General features: G+C 45.5%; 1 protein-coding gene across 4 annotated transcripts in view; it reads right to left on the bottom strand.

The window, feature by feature from the left end:
- Positions 1 to 10637: 10637 nt before the first annotated feature.
- The window catches only part of tjp2a (tight junction protein 2a (zona occludens 2)), a 148447-nt gene continuing 145969 nt past the window's right edge, over positions 10638 to 13115 (bottom strand). For all 4 annotated transcript variants that reach the window (XM_078213954.1, XM_078213953.1, XM_078213955.1 and 1 more), the window contains exon 23: positions 10638 to 11441. In XM_078213954.1, the coding sequence (XP_078070080.1) occupies positions 11258 to 11441 (184 nt within the window). In that variant the 3' untranslated portion in view covers positions 10638 to 11257. The remainder of the gene's footprint in view (positions 11442 to 13115) is intronic.

Here is a 13115-nt window from a genome sequence, read left to right as displayed (position 1 = left end):
ATATTGGCCCTGGGGTTTTCACTCTGAGTTTTCACCTCTCCCTGGAGATCACATGGTCTGGAATGGGGGGGTGGGGGTGAGTTAATAGGTTGTGATGAACAAAGCATCGTAGCTGTGAGGGACAGCTCGGTGGATAGGATATTAGGATGTAGATAGGCTGGAAAATTGGGCGGGGATCCTGGATTCAGGATTCAGTCCTGGACCGGGGAGCGGCGCGGGCTTGGAGGGCCGAAGGGCCTGTTCCTGTGCTGTATTGTTCTTTGTCCATCCATTGGCTCTGTCTACATTTCCCACTGCCTCGGCAAAGCAGCCAGCATAATTAAGGACCCCACATGTCCCGGACATTCTCTCTTTCACCTTCTTCCGTCGGGAAAAAGATACAAAAGTCTGAGATCACGCATCAACCGACTCAAGAACAGCTTCTTCCCTGCTGCCGTCAGACTTTTGAATGAACCTACCTTGCATTAAGTTGATCTTTCTCTACACCCTAGCTATGACTGTAACACTACATTCCGCACTCTCTCCTTTCCTTCTCCATGAACGGTATGCTTTGTCTGTATAGCGCGCAAGAAACAATACTTTTCACTGTATGTTAATACATGTGACAATAATAAATCAAATCAAATCAAAAAAAGTAATCCAAATAAAATGAGGAAAGGGACTGTGCAGTCCCTCTGTTTCACATATATTAGAAAATGTTAGAATTGTTATAATTGCCAACGATGGAAGTTGAGGGGAGACCTGATAGAAGTCTACAAGATTATGAGAGGCATGGACAGAGTGGATAATCAGAAGTTTTTTCCCAGGGTGGAAAAGTCAATTACTAGGGGGCACAGGTTTAAGGTGCGAGGGGCAAGGTTTAAAGGAGATGTACGAGGCAGTTTTTTTACACAGAGGGTTGTGGGTGCCTGGAACTCATTGCCGGGGGAGGTAGTGGAAGCAGATACGGTAGTGACTTTTAAGGGGCGTCTTGACAAATACATGAATAGGATGGGAATAGAGGGATATGGTCCCCGGAAGGGTATGGGGTTTTAGTTCAGTCGAGCAGCATGGTCGGTGCAGGCTTGGAGGGCCAAAGGGCCTGTTCCTGTGCTGTAATTTTCTTTGTTCTTTGTTCTAAAGCAGGTGAGATAAATTGGAAATTGTTCAACTTAAAAGAAAATCAAATGTAACTGACATTAGCATAAAGAAGTTTTGTTTTTCAGCTTAATACACTTTTGGAAGTTTATAGGACATAAGTTGTAACAGGTACATAATCAGCGGTCATTCCCCCTCCCTCTCTTGTTTAATAAATACTCTTGAATAAAGCTTCTGAAATCTGTCCACTCTCTCTCACATGTAATTTTGAAAAACAACTGATCATAAATTACTGGAGGCTAAAGGAAAATATTCCATCTGACTGAACATTAACTGATACATTTGGAAGGGCACATGCTCGGAATACTCAAGTCAAACTCAACTAAGAGCATCATAGCTCTGGGCGTGAAGTGTCAAAGCTAAGCTGATACCTTTGGTCGAGACTGAGCTCTCAAAGGGAAAATTGAAATGAGAACATTAAGAAACGCATGAAAACCAATGAATAAATTTCCTAACATCAATGTGGTAATGACCTAAGCAGCGTTGATTAATCCTGTTCGGTGAAGAGAAGCAAAATGGTCATATCCTAGTTTCGGGAGCTGTTCGGAGGAGGAGGAGCAGTCTCTGGGTGAGTATAAAAACTCACTTTAACCCAGGGATCGAGGCCTAGTTTCGGGAGCTGTTCGGAGGAGGAGGAGCAGTCTCTGGGTGAGTATAAAAACCTAACGGTAACTTCCTGTTTTCCACTTTTTCTATCTTCAAAAGTGACGTCAGAGGGAAGCTGTGATCTGATTGGTTGATAGCAAATCTACCCCAAATTTAAAAAAAACACAGCTAAACTCGTAAACTTAAATTAAACTAATTAATTAATTAGAGATGGCTGGTCAGGTGATGTGCTTGAGCTGCTTGATGTGGGAGCTGGCAGATCCCATTGCGAGCTACAGCGACCACATCTGCAGTAAGTGTTGGCTGCTTGAAAAACTCCGGCTCAGAGTTGATGAGCTGGAGTCTGAGCTTCAAACACTGAGGCACATCCGGGAGGGGGAGACTTACCTGGACACTGTGTTTCAGGAGGCAGTCACACCTGTCAGAGTAAATAGTTTAAATCCTGCCAGTGGCCAGGGACAGCAGGGTGTGACTGCAAGTCAGGCAGATAAAGGGAACCAGCAGTCAGGAACTCAGGAGCCTCAGCCCTTGACCCTGTCCAAAAGGTACGAGGCACTTGCTCCCTGTGTGGATGGCAAACAGGGCTGCAGGAAGGATGAGTCAGCTGACCAAGGCACCATGGTTCAGCAGGCCATTCAAGGGGAGGAAGTAAATAGGCAAGTTGTAGTTGTAGGGGATTCTATTATCAGGGGGATAGATAGTATCCTTTGTGAGCAGGATAGAGTGTCCCGCATGGTATGTTGCCTGCCCGGTGCTAGGGTGCGGGACATCTCTGACCGGCTTGAAAGGATACTGGAGAGGGAGGGGGAGGATCCAGTTGTTGTGGTCCATGTTGGTACCAACAACATAGGCAAGTCTAGGAAAGAGGACCTGTTTAGAGATTATAAAGAGCTAGGATTCAAATTAAAAAACAGGTCCTCAAGGGTCATAATCTCCGGATTACTGCCCGAGCCACGTGCAAATTGGCATAGGGAGGCAAGAATAAGGGAAGTTAACACGTGGCTGAAAGAGTGGTGTGGGAAAGAGGGGTTCTTTTTCATGGGACACTGGCATCAGTTTTGGGGCAGGGGGGACCTATACCGTTGGGATGGTCTCCACCTGGACCGAGCTGGGATCAGTGTTCTGGCGAAGAGAGTAAATGGGGTGGTCAATAGGACTTTAAACTAGAGATTGGGGGGGAAGGGAAAGTCAGGGAACCAAGAGGTGAAGGAATCAGTGGGAAGCGTAGCTGCTTAGGATTACAAAAAATCACAAAAGACAGCACTCAGGAGAGGTTACGATAGTCCCCATCTCACAAAATATGACACAGTGTCTGGAAAGGCTCAGTAAACCAAGGTCCACCACACTACGAAAACAAAAAGGGACGGTCAATAGGGAATTAAAGGTGCTATATTTAAATGCCCGCAGTGTCCGGAACAAGGTAGATGAGCTTGTGGCCCAGATTGTGACTGGCAGGTATGATGTGGTAGGCATCACAGAGACGTGGTTGCAGGGGATTCAGGACTGGCAGTTAAACATCCAGGGATTCACAACCTATCGAAAAGACAGAGAGGTGGGTAGAGGGGGCGGGGTTGCCTTGTTAATTAGAAATGAAATTAAATCAATAGCACTAAACGACATAGGGTCAGACGATGTGGAGTCTGTGTGGGTAGAGTTGAGGAACCACAAAGGCAAAAAAACCATAATGGGAGTTATGTACAGGCCTCCTGACAGTGGTCAGGAGCAGGGGCACAAAATGCACCACGAAATAGAAAGGGCATGTCAGAAAGGCAAGGTCACAGTGATCATGGGGGATTTCAATATGCAGGTGGACTGGGTAAATAATGTTGCCAGTGGACCCAAAGAAAGGGAATTCATTGAATGTTTACAGGATGGCTTTTTGGAACAGCTTGTGATGGAGCCCACGAGGGAACAGGCTATTCTGGACTTAGTGTTATGTAATGAGCCAGACGTGATAAAAGACCTTAAAGTAAGGGAACACTTAGGAAGCAGTGATCATAATATGGTAGAATTCAGTCTGCAATTTGAAAGAAGGAAGGCAGAATCAGATGTGAAGGTTCTACAGTTAAATAAAGGTAATTACAGGCGCATGAGGGAGGAACTGACAAAAATCGACTGGAAGCAGAGCCGAGTGGGAAAGACAGTAGAACAGCAATGGCAGGAGTTTCTGGGAGTAATTGAGGACACAGTGCAGAGGTTCATCCCAAACAAAAGAAAGGTTATCAGAGGGGGGATTAGGCAGCCATGGCTGACAAAGGAAGTCAGGGAATGCATCAAGGCAAAAGAGAGAGCCTATAATGTGGCAAAGAGTAGTGGGAAGTCAGAAGATTGGGAAGGCTATAAAAACAAACAGAGGATAACAAAGAGAGAAATAAGGAAGGAGAGGATCAAATATGAAGGTAGGCTAGCCAGTAACATTAGGAATGATAGTAAAAGTTTCTTTAAATACATTAAAAACAAACGGGAGGCAAAAGTAGACATTGGGCCGCTCCAAAATGACGCTGGTAATCTAGTGATGGGAGACAAGGAAATAGCTGAGGAACTTAATAAGTACTTTGCGTCAGTCTTCACAGTAGAAGACATGAGTAATATCCCAACAATTCAGGAAAGTCAGGGGGCAGAGTTGAATATGGTTGCCATCACAAAGGAGAAAGTGCTAGAGAAACTAAAAGGTCTGAAAATTGATAAATCTCCGGGCCCAGATGGGCTACATCCTAGAGTTCTAAAGGAGATAGCTGAAGAAATAGTGGAGGCGTTAGTTATGATCTTTCAAAAGTCACTGGAGTCGGGGAAAGTCCCAGAGGATTGGAAAATCGCTGTTGTAACCCCACTGTTCAAGAAGGGAACAAGAAAAAAGATGGAAAATTATAGGCCAATTAGCCTAACCTCAGTTGTTGGCAAAATTCTAGAATCCATCGTTAAGGATGAGATTTCTAAATTCTTGGAAGTGCAGGGTCGGATTAAGACAAGTCAGCATGGATTTAGTAAGGGGAGGTCGTGCCTGACAAACCTGTTAGAGTTCTTTGAAGAGATAACAAATAGGTTAGACCAAGGAGAGCCAATGGATGTTATCTATCTTGACTTCCGAAAGGCCTTTGACAAGGTGCCTCACGGGAGACTGCTGAGTAAAATAAGGGCCCATGGTATTCGAGGCAAGGTACTAACATGGATTGACGATTGGCTGTCAGACAGAAGGCAGAGAGTTGGGGTAAAAGGTTCTTTCTCAGAATGGCAACCGGTGACAAGTGGTGTCCCGCAGGGTTCAGTGTTGGGGCCACAGCTGTTCTCTTTATATATTAACGATCTAGATGACGGGACTGGGAGCATTCTGGCCAAGTTTGCCGATGATACAAAGATAGGTGGAGGGGCAGGTAGTATTGAGGAGGTGGGGAGGCTGCAGAAAGATTTAGACAGTTTAGGAGAGTGGTCCAAGAAGTGGCTGATGAAATTCAACGTGGGCAAGTGCGAGGTCGTACACTTTGGAAAAAAAGAATAGAGGCATGGACTATTTTCTAAACGGTGACAAAATTCATAATGCTAAAGTGCAGGATTCTCTAAAGGTAAACTTGCAGGTTGAGTCCGTAATTAAGAAAGCAAATGTAATGTTGTCATTTATCTCAAGAGGCTTGGAATACAAAAGCAGGGATGTACTTCTGAGGCTTTATAAAGCACTGGTTAGGCCCCATTTGGAGTACTGTGAGCAATTTTGGGCCCCACACCTCAGGAAGGACATACTGGCACTGGAGCGGGTCCAGCGGAGATTCACACGGATGATCCCAGGAATGGTAGGCCTGACATACGATGAACGTCTGAGGATCGTGGGATTATATTCATTGGAGTTTAGGAGGTTGAGGGGAGATCTGATAGAAACTTACAAGATAATGAACGGCTTAGATAGGATGGACGTAGGGAAGTTGTTTCCATTAACAGGGGAGACTAGGACGCGGGGGCACAGCCTTAGAATAAAAGGGAGTCACTTTAGAACAGAGATGAGGAGAAATTTCTTCAGCCAGAGAGTGGTGGGTCTGTGGAATTCATTGCCACAGAGGGCTGTGGAGGCCGAGACGTTGAGCGTCTTCAAGACAGAAATTGATAAATTCTTGATTTCTCGAGGAATTAAGGGCTATGGGGAGAGAGCGGGTAAATGGAGTTGAAATCAACCATGATTGAATGGTGGAGTGGACTCGATGGGCCGAATGGCCTTACTTCCGCTCCTATGTCTTATGGTCTTATGGTCTTAAACTGTTCGGTTTATGCAAAAAGCATTGCTTTCAGAAAGCACTGGGGTGGCTCGTGGCACAGTGGTTAGCACTGCTGCCTCACAGCGCCAGGGACCCAGGTTCAATTCCCGGCTTGGGTCACTGTCAGTGTGGAGTTTGCACGTTCTCCCCGTGTCTGCGTGGGTTTCCTCTGGGTGCTCTAGTTTCCTCCCACAGTCCAGAAGATGTGCTGGTTAGGTGCATTGGTCATGCTAAATTCTCCCTCAGTGTACCCAAACAGATGCCGGAGTGTGGTGACTAGGGGATTTTCACAGTAACTTCATTGCAGTGTTAATGTAAGCCTACTTGTGACTAATAATATAAAATTAACTTTAAACTTTTTCTGTTGAAGTTTGCACATTCTCCTCGTGTCTGCGTGGGTTTCCTCCCACAGTCCAAAGATGTGCGGGTTAGGTGGATTGGCCATGCTAAATTGCCTCTTAGTATCAGGGACACCAGCAGGGTGAATGCATGGGGTTACAGGGAAAGGGTCTGGGTGGGATTGTTGTCGGTGCAGACTCAATGGGCCAAATGGCCTCCTCTGCACTGTAGGATTTGGTTGAAAATTTAAGACTATAATCATAGTGGGGCCAACATGCGCACGTTGGGGGAAAATGGTGGCGTAGTGATAATCACTGCATTAGGAGCCCAGGTTAATGCTCTGTGGATACAGGTTTCAATCCCACCACGACATCTAGTGGAATTTCAATTCAATTAATAAATGTGGAATTGAAAGCTAGACTGTCATTTTCTGTTGTTTAAAAACACATCTGGTTCACTAATGTCCTTTAGGGAAGGAAATCTGCCGTCCTTATCTGATCTGGCCTACATGTGATGATGTGGAGATGCCGGCATTGGACTGGGGTAAACACAGTAAGAAGTCTCACAACACCAGGTTAAAGTCCAACAGGTTTATTTGGTAGCAAAAGCCACTAGCTTTCAGAGCGCTGCTCCTTCATCAGGTAAGTGGGAGTTCTGGCGTAGATATTTTCTAAATGGGGAAAGGCTTCGGAAATCTGAAGCACAAAGGGACTTGGGAGTCCTGATTCAGGATTCCCTTAAGGTTAACGTGCAGGTTCAGAACTCCCACTTACCTGATGAAGGAACAGCACTCCGAAAGCTATCGAATAAACCTGTTGGACTTTAACCTGGTGTTGTGAGGCTTCTTACTACATGTGACTCCAGAGCCACAGCAATGTGGACCCTTTAACTGCCCTCTGAAATGGCTGAGTGAGACACTCAGTTCAAGGACAATTATAGATGGGTAACAGATGCTGGCCTTGCCAACTTCGCCCACATCCTATGGAAAGACAAGGCTGAGATGCTGCAAGCGTCTCAAGGTACGAATTTCAGGATGATGATCTTACTAGTCTTTCTTCCACGGGCTCCCTCTGGCTAGCTCAGTTGATGGAGCACGAGATCCTTAATCTCAGGGTCATGGGTTCAAGCTCCATGTTGGGCGCCATTGTTTTGGGGACCAAAGGATCTAGGGGGATGGTGGGATCAGACTATGGAGTTGGATGATCAGCCATGATCATACTGAATGACGGAGCAGGCTCGAAGGGCCTCCTCCTGCTGTTTCTATACCAGTTGCCAGAGTTGAGCCAATTCAGTTCACTCCACAAATTATTGAGAAATATCAATAATGCCAAAAAGACTATGAGCACCCACAGGCAGTAGCATGGTGGTATTGTCACTGGACTAGTAATCCAGAGACTCAGGATAATGCTGTGGGACCCAGGTTCGAATCCCATCATGGCAGATGGTGAAATTTGAATTCAATAAAAGTAATGACTACCATGGAACCATCGTCGATGGTCGTAAAAACCCACAACCTGCCAGACATATAGCGAGCGAGTTGCTTCTTTCGCTCAGCTTTTCATGTAAGTATAGCTGTGACACTGGTATCACAGTAAGAAGTTTAACAACACCAGGTTAAAGTCCAACAGGTTTGTTGGACACCAGCTCAACCTGTTGGACTTTAACCTGGTGTTGTTAAACTTCTTACTGTGTTTACCCCAGTCCAACGCCGGCATCTCCACATCACACTGGTATCAGCCAGGCAATCTGGAAAATTGTCCACCTCAAGTCCTACCCACAAAAATCTGAACCAATCCCACCCCCCCCGCCTCAGTGAGCCTCCTTCCTAGCACAGTGTAAAACAATGGAAAGACTGTTCAATAATGCCATCAAATTGGGACCACAGCTTTTCACTGTATACACATTAGTGATCTGGAAGATGGAACTGAGGGCATGATTGCTAAATCTGTGGATGATTCAAAGATATGTAGAGGGGCAGGTAATGTGGAGGAAGTGGGAAGGCTGCAGAATGACTTGGACAGGCTGGGAGAGTGGGCAAAGAAGTGGCAGATGGAATACAATGTGGGAAAGTGTGAGGTTATGCACTTTGGTAGGAAGAATCGAGGCATGGACTATTTTTGAAATGGGGAAAGGCTTCGGAAATCAGAAACACAAAGGGACTTGGGAGTCCTGATTCAGGATTCTCTTAAGGTTAACGTGCAGGTTCAGTCGGCAGTTAGGAAGGCAAATGCAATGTTAGCATTCATTTCCAGAGGGTTAGAATACAAAAGCAGGATGTACTTCTGAAGCTGTATATGGCTCTGGTCAGACCCCATTTGGAGTATTGTGAGCAGTTTTGGGCCCCGTACCCAAGGAAGGATGTGCTGGCCTTAGAAAGGGTCCAGAGGAGGTTCACAAGAATGATCCCAGGAATGAAGGGTTTGTCATATGAGGAGTGGTTGAGGAGGCTGGGCCTACACTCAATGGAGTTTAGAAGGACGAGGGGGGGGGAAATCGAATTGAAACTTACAGAATACTGAGAGGCCTAGAGTGGACGTGGAGAGGATGTTTCCACTAGTGGGAGAGATCAGAACTCGAGGGCATAACTTCAGAATGAAGGGACGCTCCTTTAATACGGAGATGAGAAGGAATTGCCGCAGAAGGCTGTGGAGGCCAGGTCATCGAGTGTCTTTAAGGCCGAGATAGATAGGTTCTTGATCAATAAGGGGATCAAGGGGAGAAGACAGGAGAGTGGGGATGAGAATCATATCAGCCATGATTGAATAGCAGAGCAGAGTCAATGGGCCGAATGGCCTAATTCTGCTCCTATATCTAACGATCAAAGCTGCATTAACTCACCAGCACTCGAGTTTGGATTGCACCAGGGATACTTGGCACGAACCTCATCGAAACCTTGAAGCAGGCATGTTGGCAAGAGATGAATAATGGCTGCATTCAAATCCCACGCCATTTTTTGCCTAAGAATGGCAGTGAGCAATAAATGGGAAGAACATCAGTGTCCAATCACAAAGGGACATGAAGGTGGGGACTAAAGACCATGGGGAGTGGCTTACTCCCCAGTACAAGGGTATTTAACACTGGCCTCGCCAGTGATTCCCATATCCATGAAAGAATTTAAAAAGTCTCAGCCCCTCACCTGCACTCCTCTAATTCTTGGTAACCAAATAACCTTCTTCCCAACACCCTGGACTGTGTCAGAAACACAGAAGGCCTGGTAAGCACTCCTAATTTTAATCACTGCACCAACGGTGGGCATATTTTCGGTTAACTGGCCAGAGCTCTGGAATTCCCTCCCTAAAGCTCTGTAATTTTTGTACTTCAAGATGCTCCTCAGAACTCTTTGACCAAGATTTTGTTCACCTCCATATGGCTGTCCCCCCCCCCATTTTGATAACACTTCTGAAAAGCAGCTTGTAAGATTTTATTATATCAAAAGGCAACATTATTGTTGAATGACAATCATTAGAGACACAGGCCATTGATAAAGAGTTGTCGAATGGTTGAAATGTCTCCAGCTTCAATGACTTGCCAGTCATACACCAGTTTGGTGAAACATTTCCCGTTGCACTTCCACACACGATTCCTCCTGGATATTCTGCAATAAGCAACCTTCCCTCTCTCCTGTCTACAGGACACAAGCCAGGAGGTGTGCTGAGATACTTGCCGAAGTGTAGATGAAAAGGATTCAGCAACAGTGGAATAAGGAAGAGTCCTTACTGGTGGGGAGGTGTCTTTGAGCAATCATTTTGTTAGGTTTGGGTTCCAAGCCTTCTCCGAAAGAGGATATCTCTCGGCAGTGCAAGACCCCTGCAGTAATAGCATTTGTGGAGTAGCTGCTTTGATTTTTATGCTCAGGTCTATGGTGTGGGACTTGAACGCAACCTTCTGACTCAGAAGCAAGTGTCCCATCAACTGAGCCATTGGGCTGACACTCAGGGCCTCGGCATTGGGTGGCAGAGTGGTTAGCAATGCTGCCTCAACGCCAGGGACCCAGGTTTGATTCCTGGCTTGGGTCACCGTCTGTGCAGAGTCTGCACATTCATCCCCATGTCTGCGTGGGTTTCCTCCGAAAGACGTGCTGGTTAGGTGCTAAATTCTCCCTCAGTGTACCCGAACAGGCGCCGGAGTGTGGCGACTAGGGAATTTTCACAGTAACTTCATTGCAGCGTTAATGTAAGCCTACTTGTGACACTGTTAAATAAACCAAAATAAAAAAAAGAGGGCAAAGGGATGATAGGAAGTGTAATGACCAGAGAGCAAAAACACCCAGTAAATCAGGAGGTTTTTAAAAAGTACATCACAAGCACTAGGAAACAGTGGCACTTAAATACAACTTATTTTATTTGATCAGTTTAAAACCCAAGTCCGTTTCAATAGGTTAGGAGACAAAAAACACATTCTGTGCGCGAAACGCGCACACACACACCACTTACAAAACGGCAATACAAAATTAGACATCTCTGTTTCCTCTGGTCCCGACATAAACTTTATACCACGATGGGCGATCAGTTAGTGAAATAAATCAACTCAAATTCCAGTGTCGTTACCATCACCAATTACGATCAAAATTATTTTAAAAAGGGAGGAGGAAAAAGGCACTTGTGCTACTGTTCAGAACACTAATCTCCTTAGATGTCTGGCCAGTTCGTATACTTAATTGTAATTTGCTCTTCAACCGTAACATAAAAACAAACTTTATTCAAATGACAAAAAGGAACAGTAAAGGCAGTTAGAATAGCATTCATAAAGTATAAAAGTATGTTATTCCAAACAGTCCTATTAAGGTAAGAATGCTGTCACAAACACATCGCGAGTCAATCAGTAGCTGAAGGTTCAGGAGCTAATGGACCCACTGTCCATTTCCAGCTTATTTTTTTCAAAAACTAGCTCAGTTTCTTAAAAAAAAAAAATTCTGGATTACAAAATATTGCTTTCTACAATTCCGTGTCCCTGTATTTGGTTGGTTGCGATTGCTGTTGTACATAGTAACCGCGTTTCGAATGGTCGGCTAGTTGCCTGCGATACTGCTGCTCCTCCTCATCCTCGTCCTCGTGGCTGTAAACGGCTCCGCTGGGGTCGTGGTAGGATTGCGACGGGGGCTTCTGGGGTTCGGGAGGCCTAGATTTTTTTTTAAAAAAAAGAAGAAAATCATTTTTCCAGTTGCAAAAATGATCCAAAAAAAAAAAAAACCAGAGAAGCAAAAAACGGAAAATCTGAAAACTGACGAATGGATGTTTGAGCTCCGAAGAGTCATACGGACTCTGAAACGTTAGGCGGGATTTTCCGGTCGTGCCTGCACCAAGGCCAGAAATTCCCACTCAAGGGGAGGCAATGGCCTAGTGGTATTATCGCTGGGCTATTAACCCAGAAACTCAGCTAATGTTCTGGGGGACCCGGGTTCGAATCCCGGCACGGCAGATGGTGGAATTTCAATTCCATAAACCAATCTGGAATTAAGAATCTACTGCTGCCCTTACCCTGGTCTGGCCTACATGTGACACCAGAGCCACAGCAATATAGTTGACTCTCAACTCTCAAAGATGTGTACAGAGGGATATGGGCTAAATGCGGGCAATTGGGATTGGTTTAGGGGTTTAAAAAAAAAAGGGTGGCATGGACAAGTTGGGCCGAAAGGCCTGTTTCCATGCTGTAAACCTCTAAGGTCAACGGACCTTTAAGCGGTCTAAAATCCCCCCCCCAACAATTCTTGCAGCAGGCAGGACTGGAAAATTTACCCCGTTAACTCTATTTTCTACCTTCAGGGATGCTGCCAGATGTGCTGCGTTTTCCCAGCATTTGCTGTTTTTATTTTAGACCCAATGCGGCACTCATCTGTGGCACCAATACTTCACCTCACTTAACTGCTTACTCTAATTCAGAGTGGCGGGGAGCCGCAGCCTATCTCGGCAGACTGCACTGTGGGAGGAAACCCATGCAGACACGAAGAGAACATGCAAACCCCACACAGACAGTGACCCAAGCAGGATCTGGCACTGTGAGGCAGCAGTGCTAACCACTGTGCCGCCCACCATAACAAAACTACCAAATTTAAAAGATTTAGATGCTGTTTTACCTCCACTCTGGTGTTAATTTCACTCATTACTCTCCCAATCCCCTTCGTTTTCCTGGCTTTAGACCACTCAGATTTTGTGCCCTTATATTAAAACAGTAACTGCATCAGGTAAGAAGCATTTCCATTGGTTGTGAAGTGCTTCAGAAGATGCAACAGGTGCTATATAAATGCACATTCTTCCATTTGGGTTTTTAAAAATTTAATTCATGGGTCATGGGCGTCACTGCCTGGCCAGCATTTATTGCTCATCCCTAGTTACCCGAGGGCAATTGAGAGTCAACCACATTGCTGTGGCTCTGGAGTCACATGTAGGCCAGACCAGGTAAGGACGGCAGATTTCCTTCCCTAAAAGGACATTAGTGAACCAGATGGGTTTTTCCGACAATGGTCATCAGCAGATTCTTAATTCCAGATATTTTTTATTCCACCATCTGCCATGACGGGATGCAAACCCGGATCCCCAGAATATTAGCCGAGTTCCTGGAATAATAGCCTAGCGATAATAGCACTAGGTCATCGCCTCCCCGGAATGTTCTACCTGATTTTTCTTCCCAGGCCAATGCATGTTCATGGCCTGCAACTGGGAGGGGAACTGTCAAAATATCCGATTCATCCTTCGATTTGTCGCTTCAGAAGGCCTTCATTGGTGGCTAAGGCGCTTTGGAACATCTGGGAGGTGCTGAATCGAAATAGAAGGGTCTTTCTTTTTCTCATCATGC

The sequence above is a fragment of the Mustelus asterias genome, chromosome 6, assembly GCF_964213995.1.
Source record: "Mustelus asterias chromosome 6, sMusAst1.hap1.1, whole genome shotgun sequence".
NCBI lineage: Eukaryota > Metazoa > Chordata > Chondrichthyes > Carcharhiniformes > Triakidae > Mustelus > Mustelus asterias.
The sequence above is the reverse complement of the archived record's forward strand: the minus strand, read 5'-3'. Positions and strand labels throughout refer to the sequence as shown.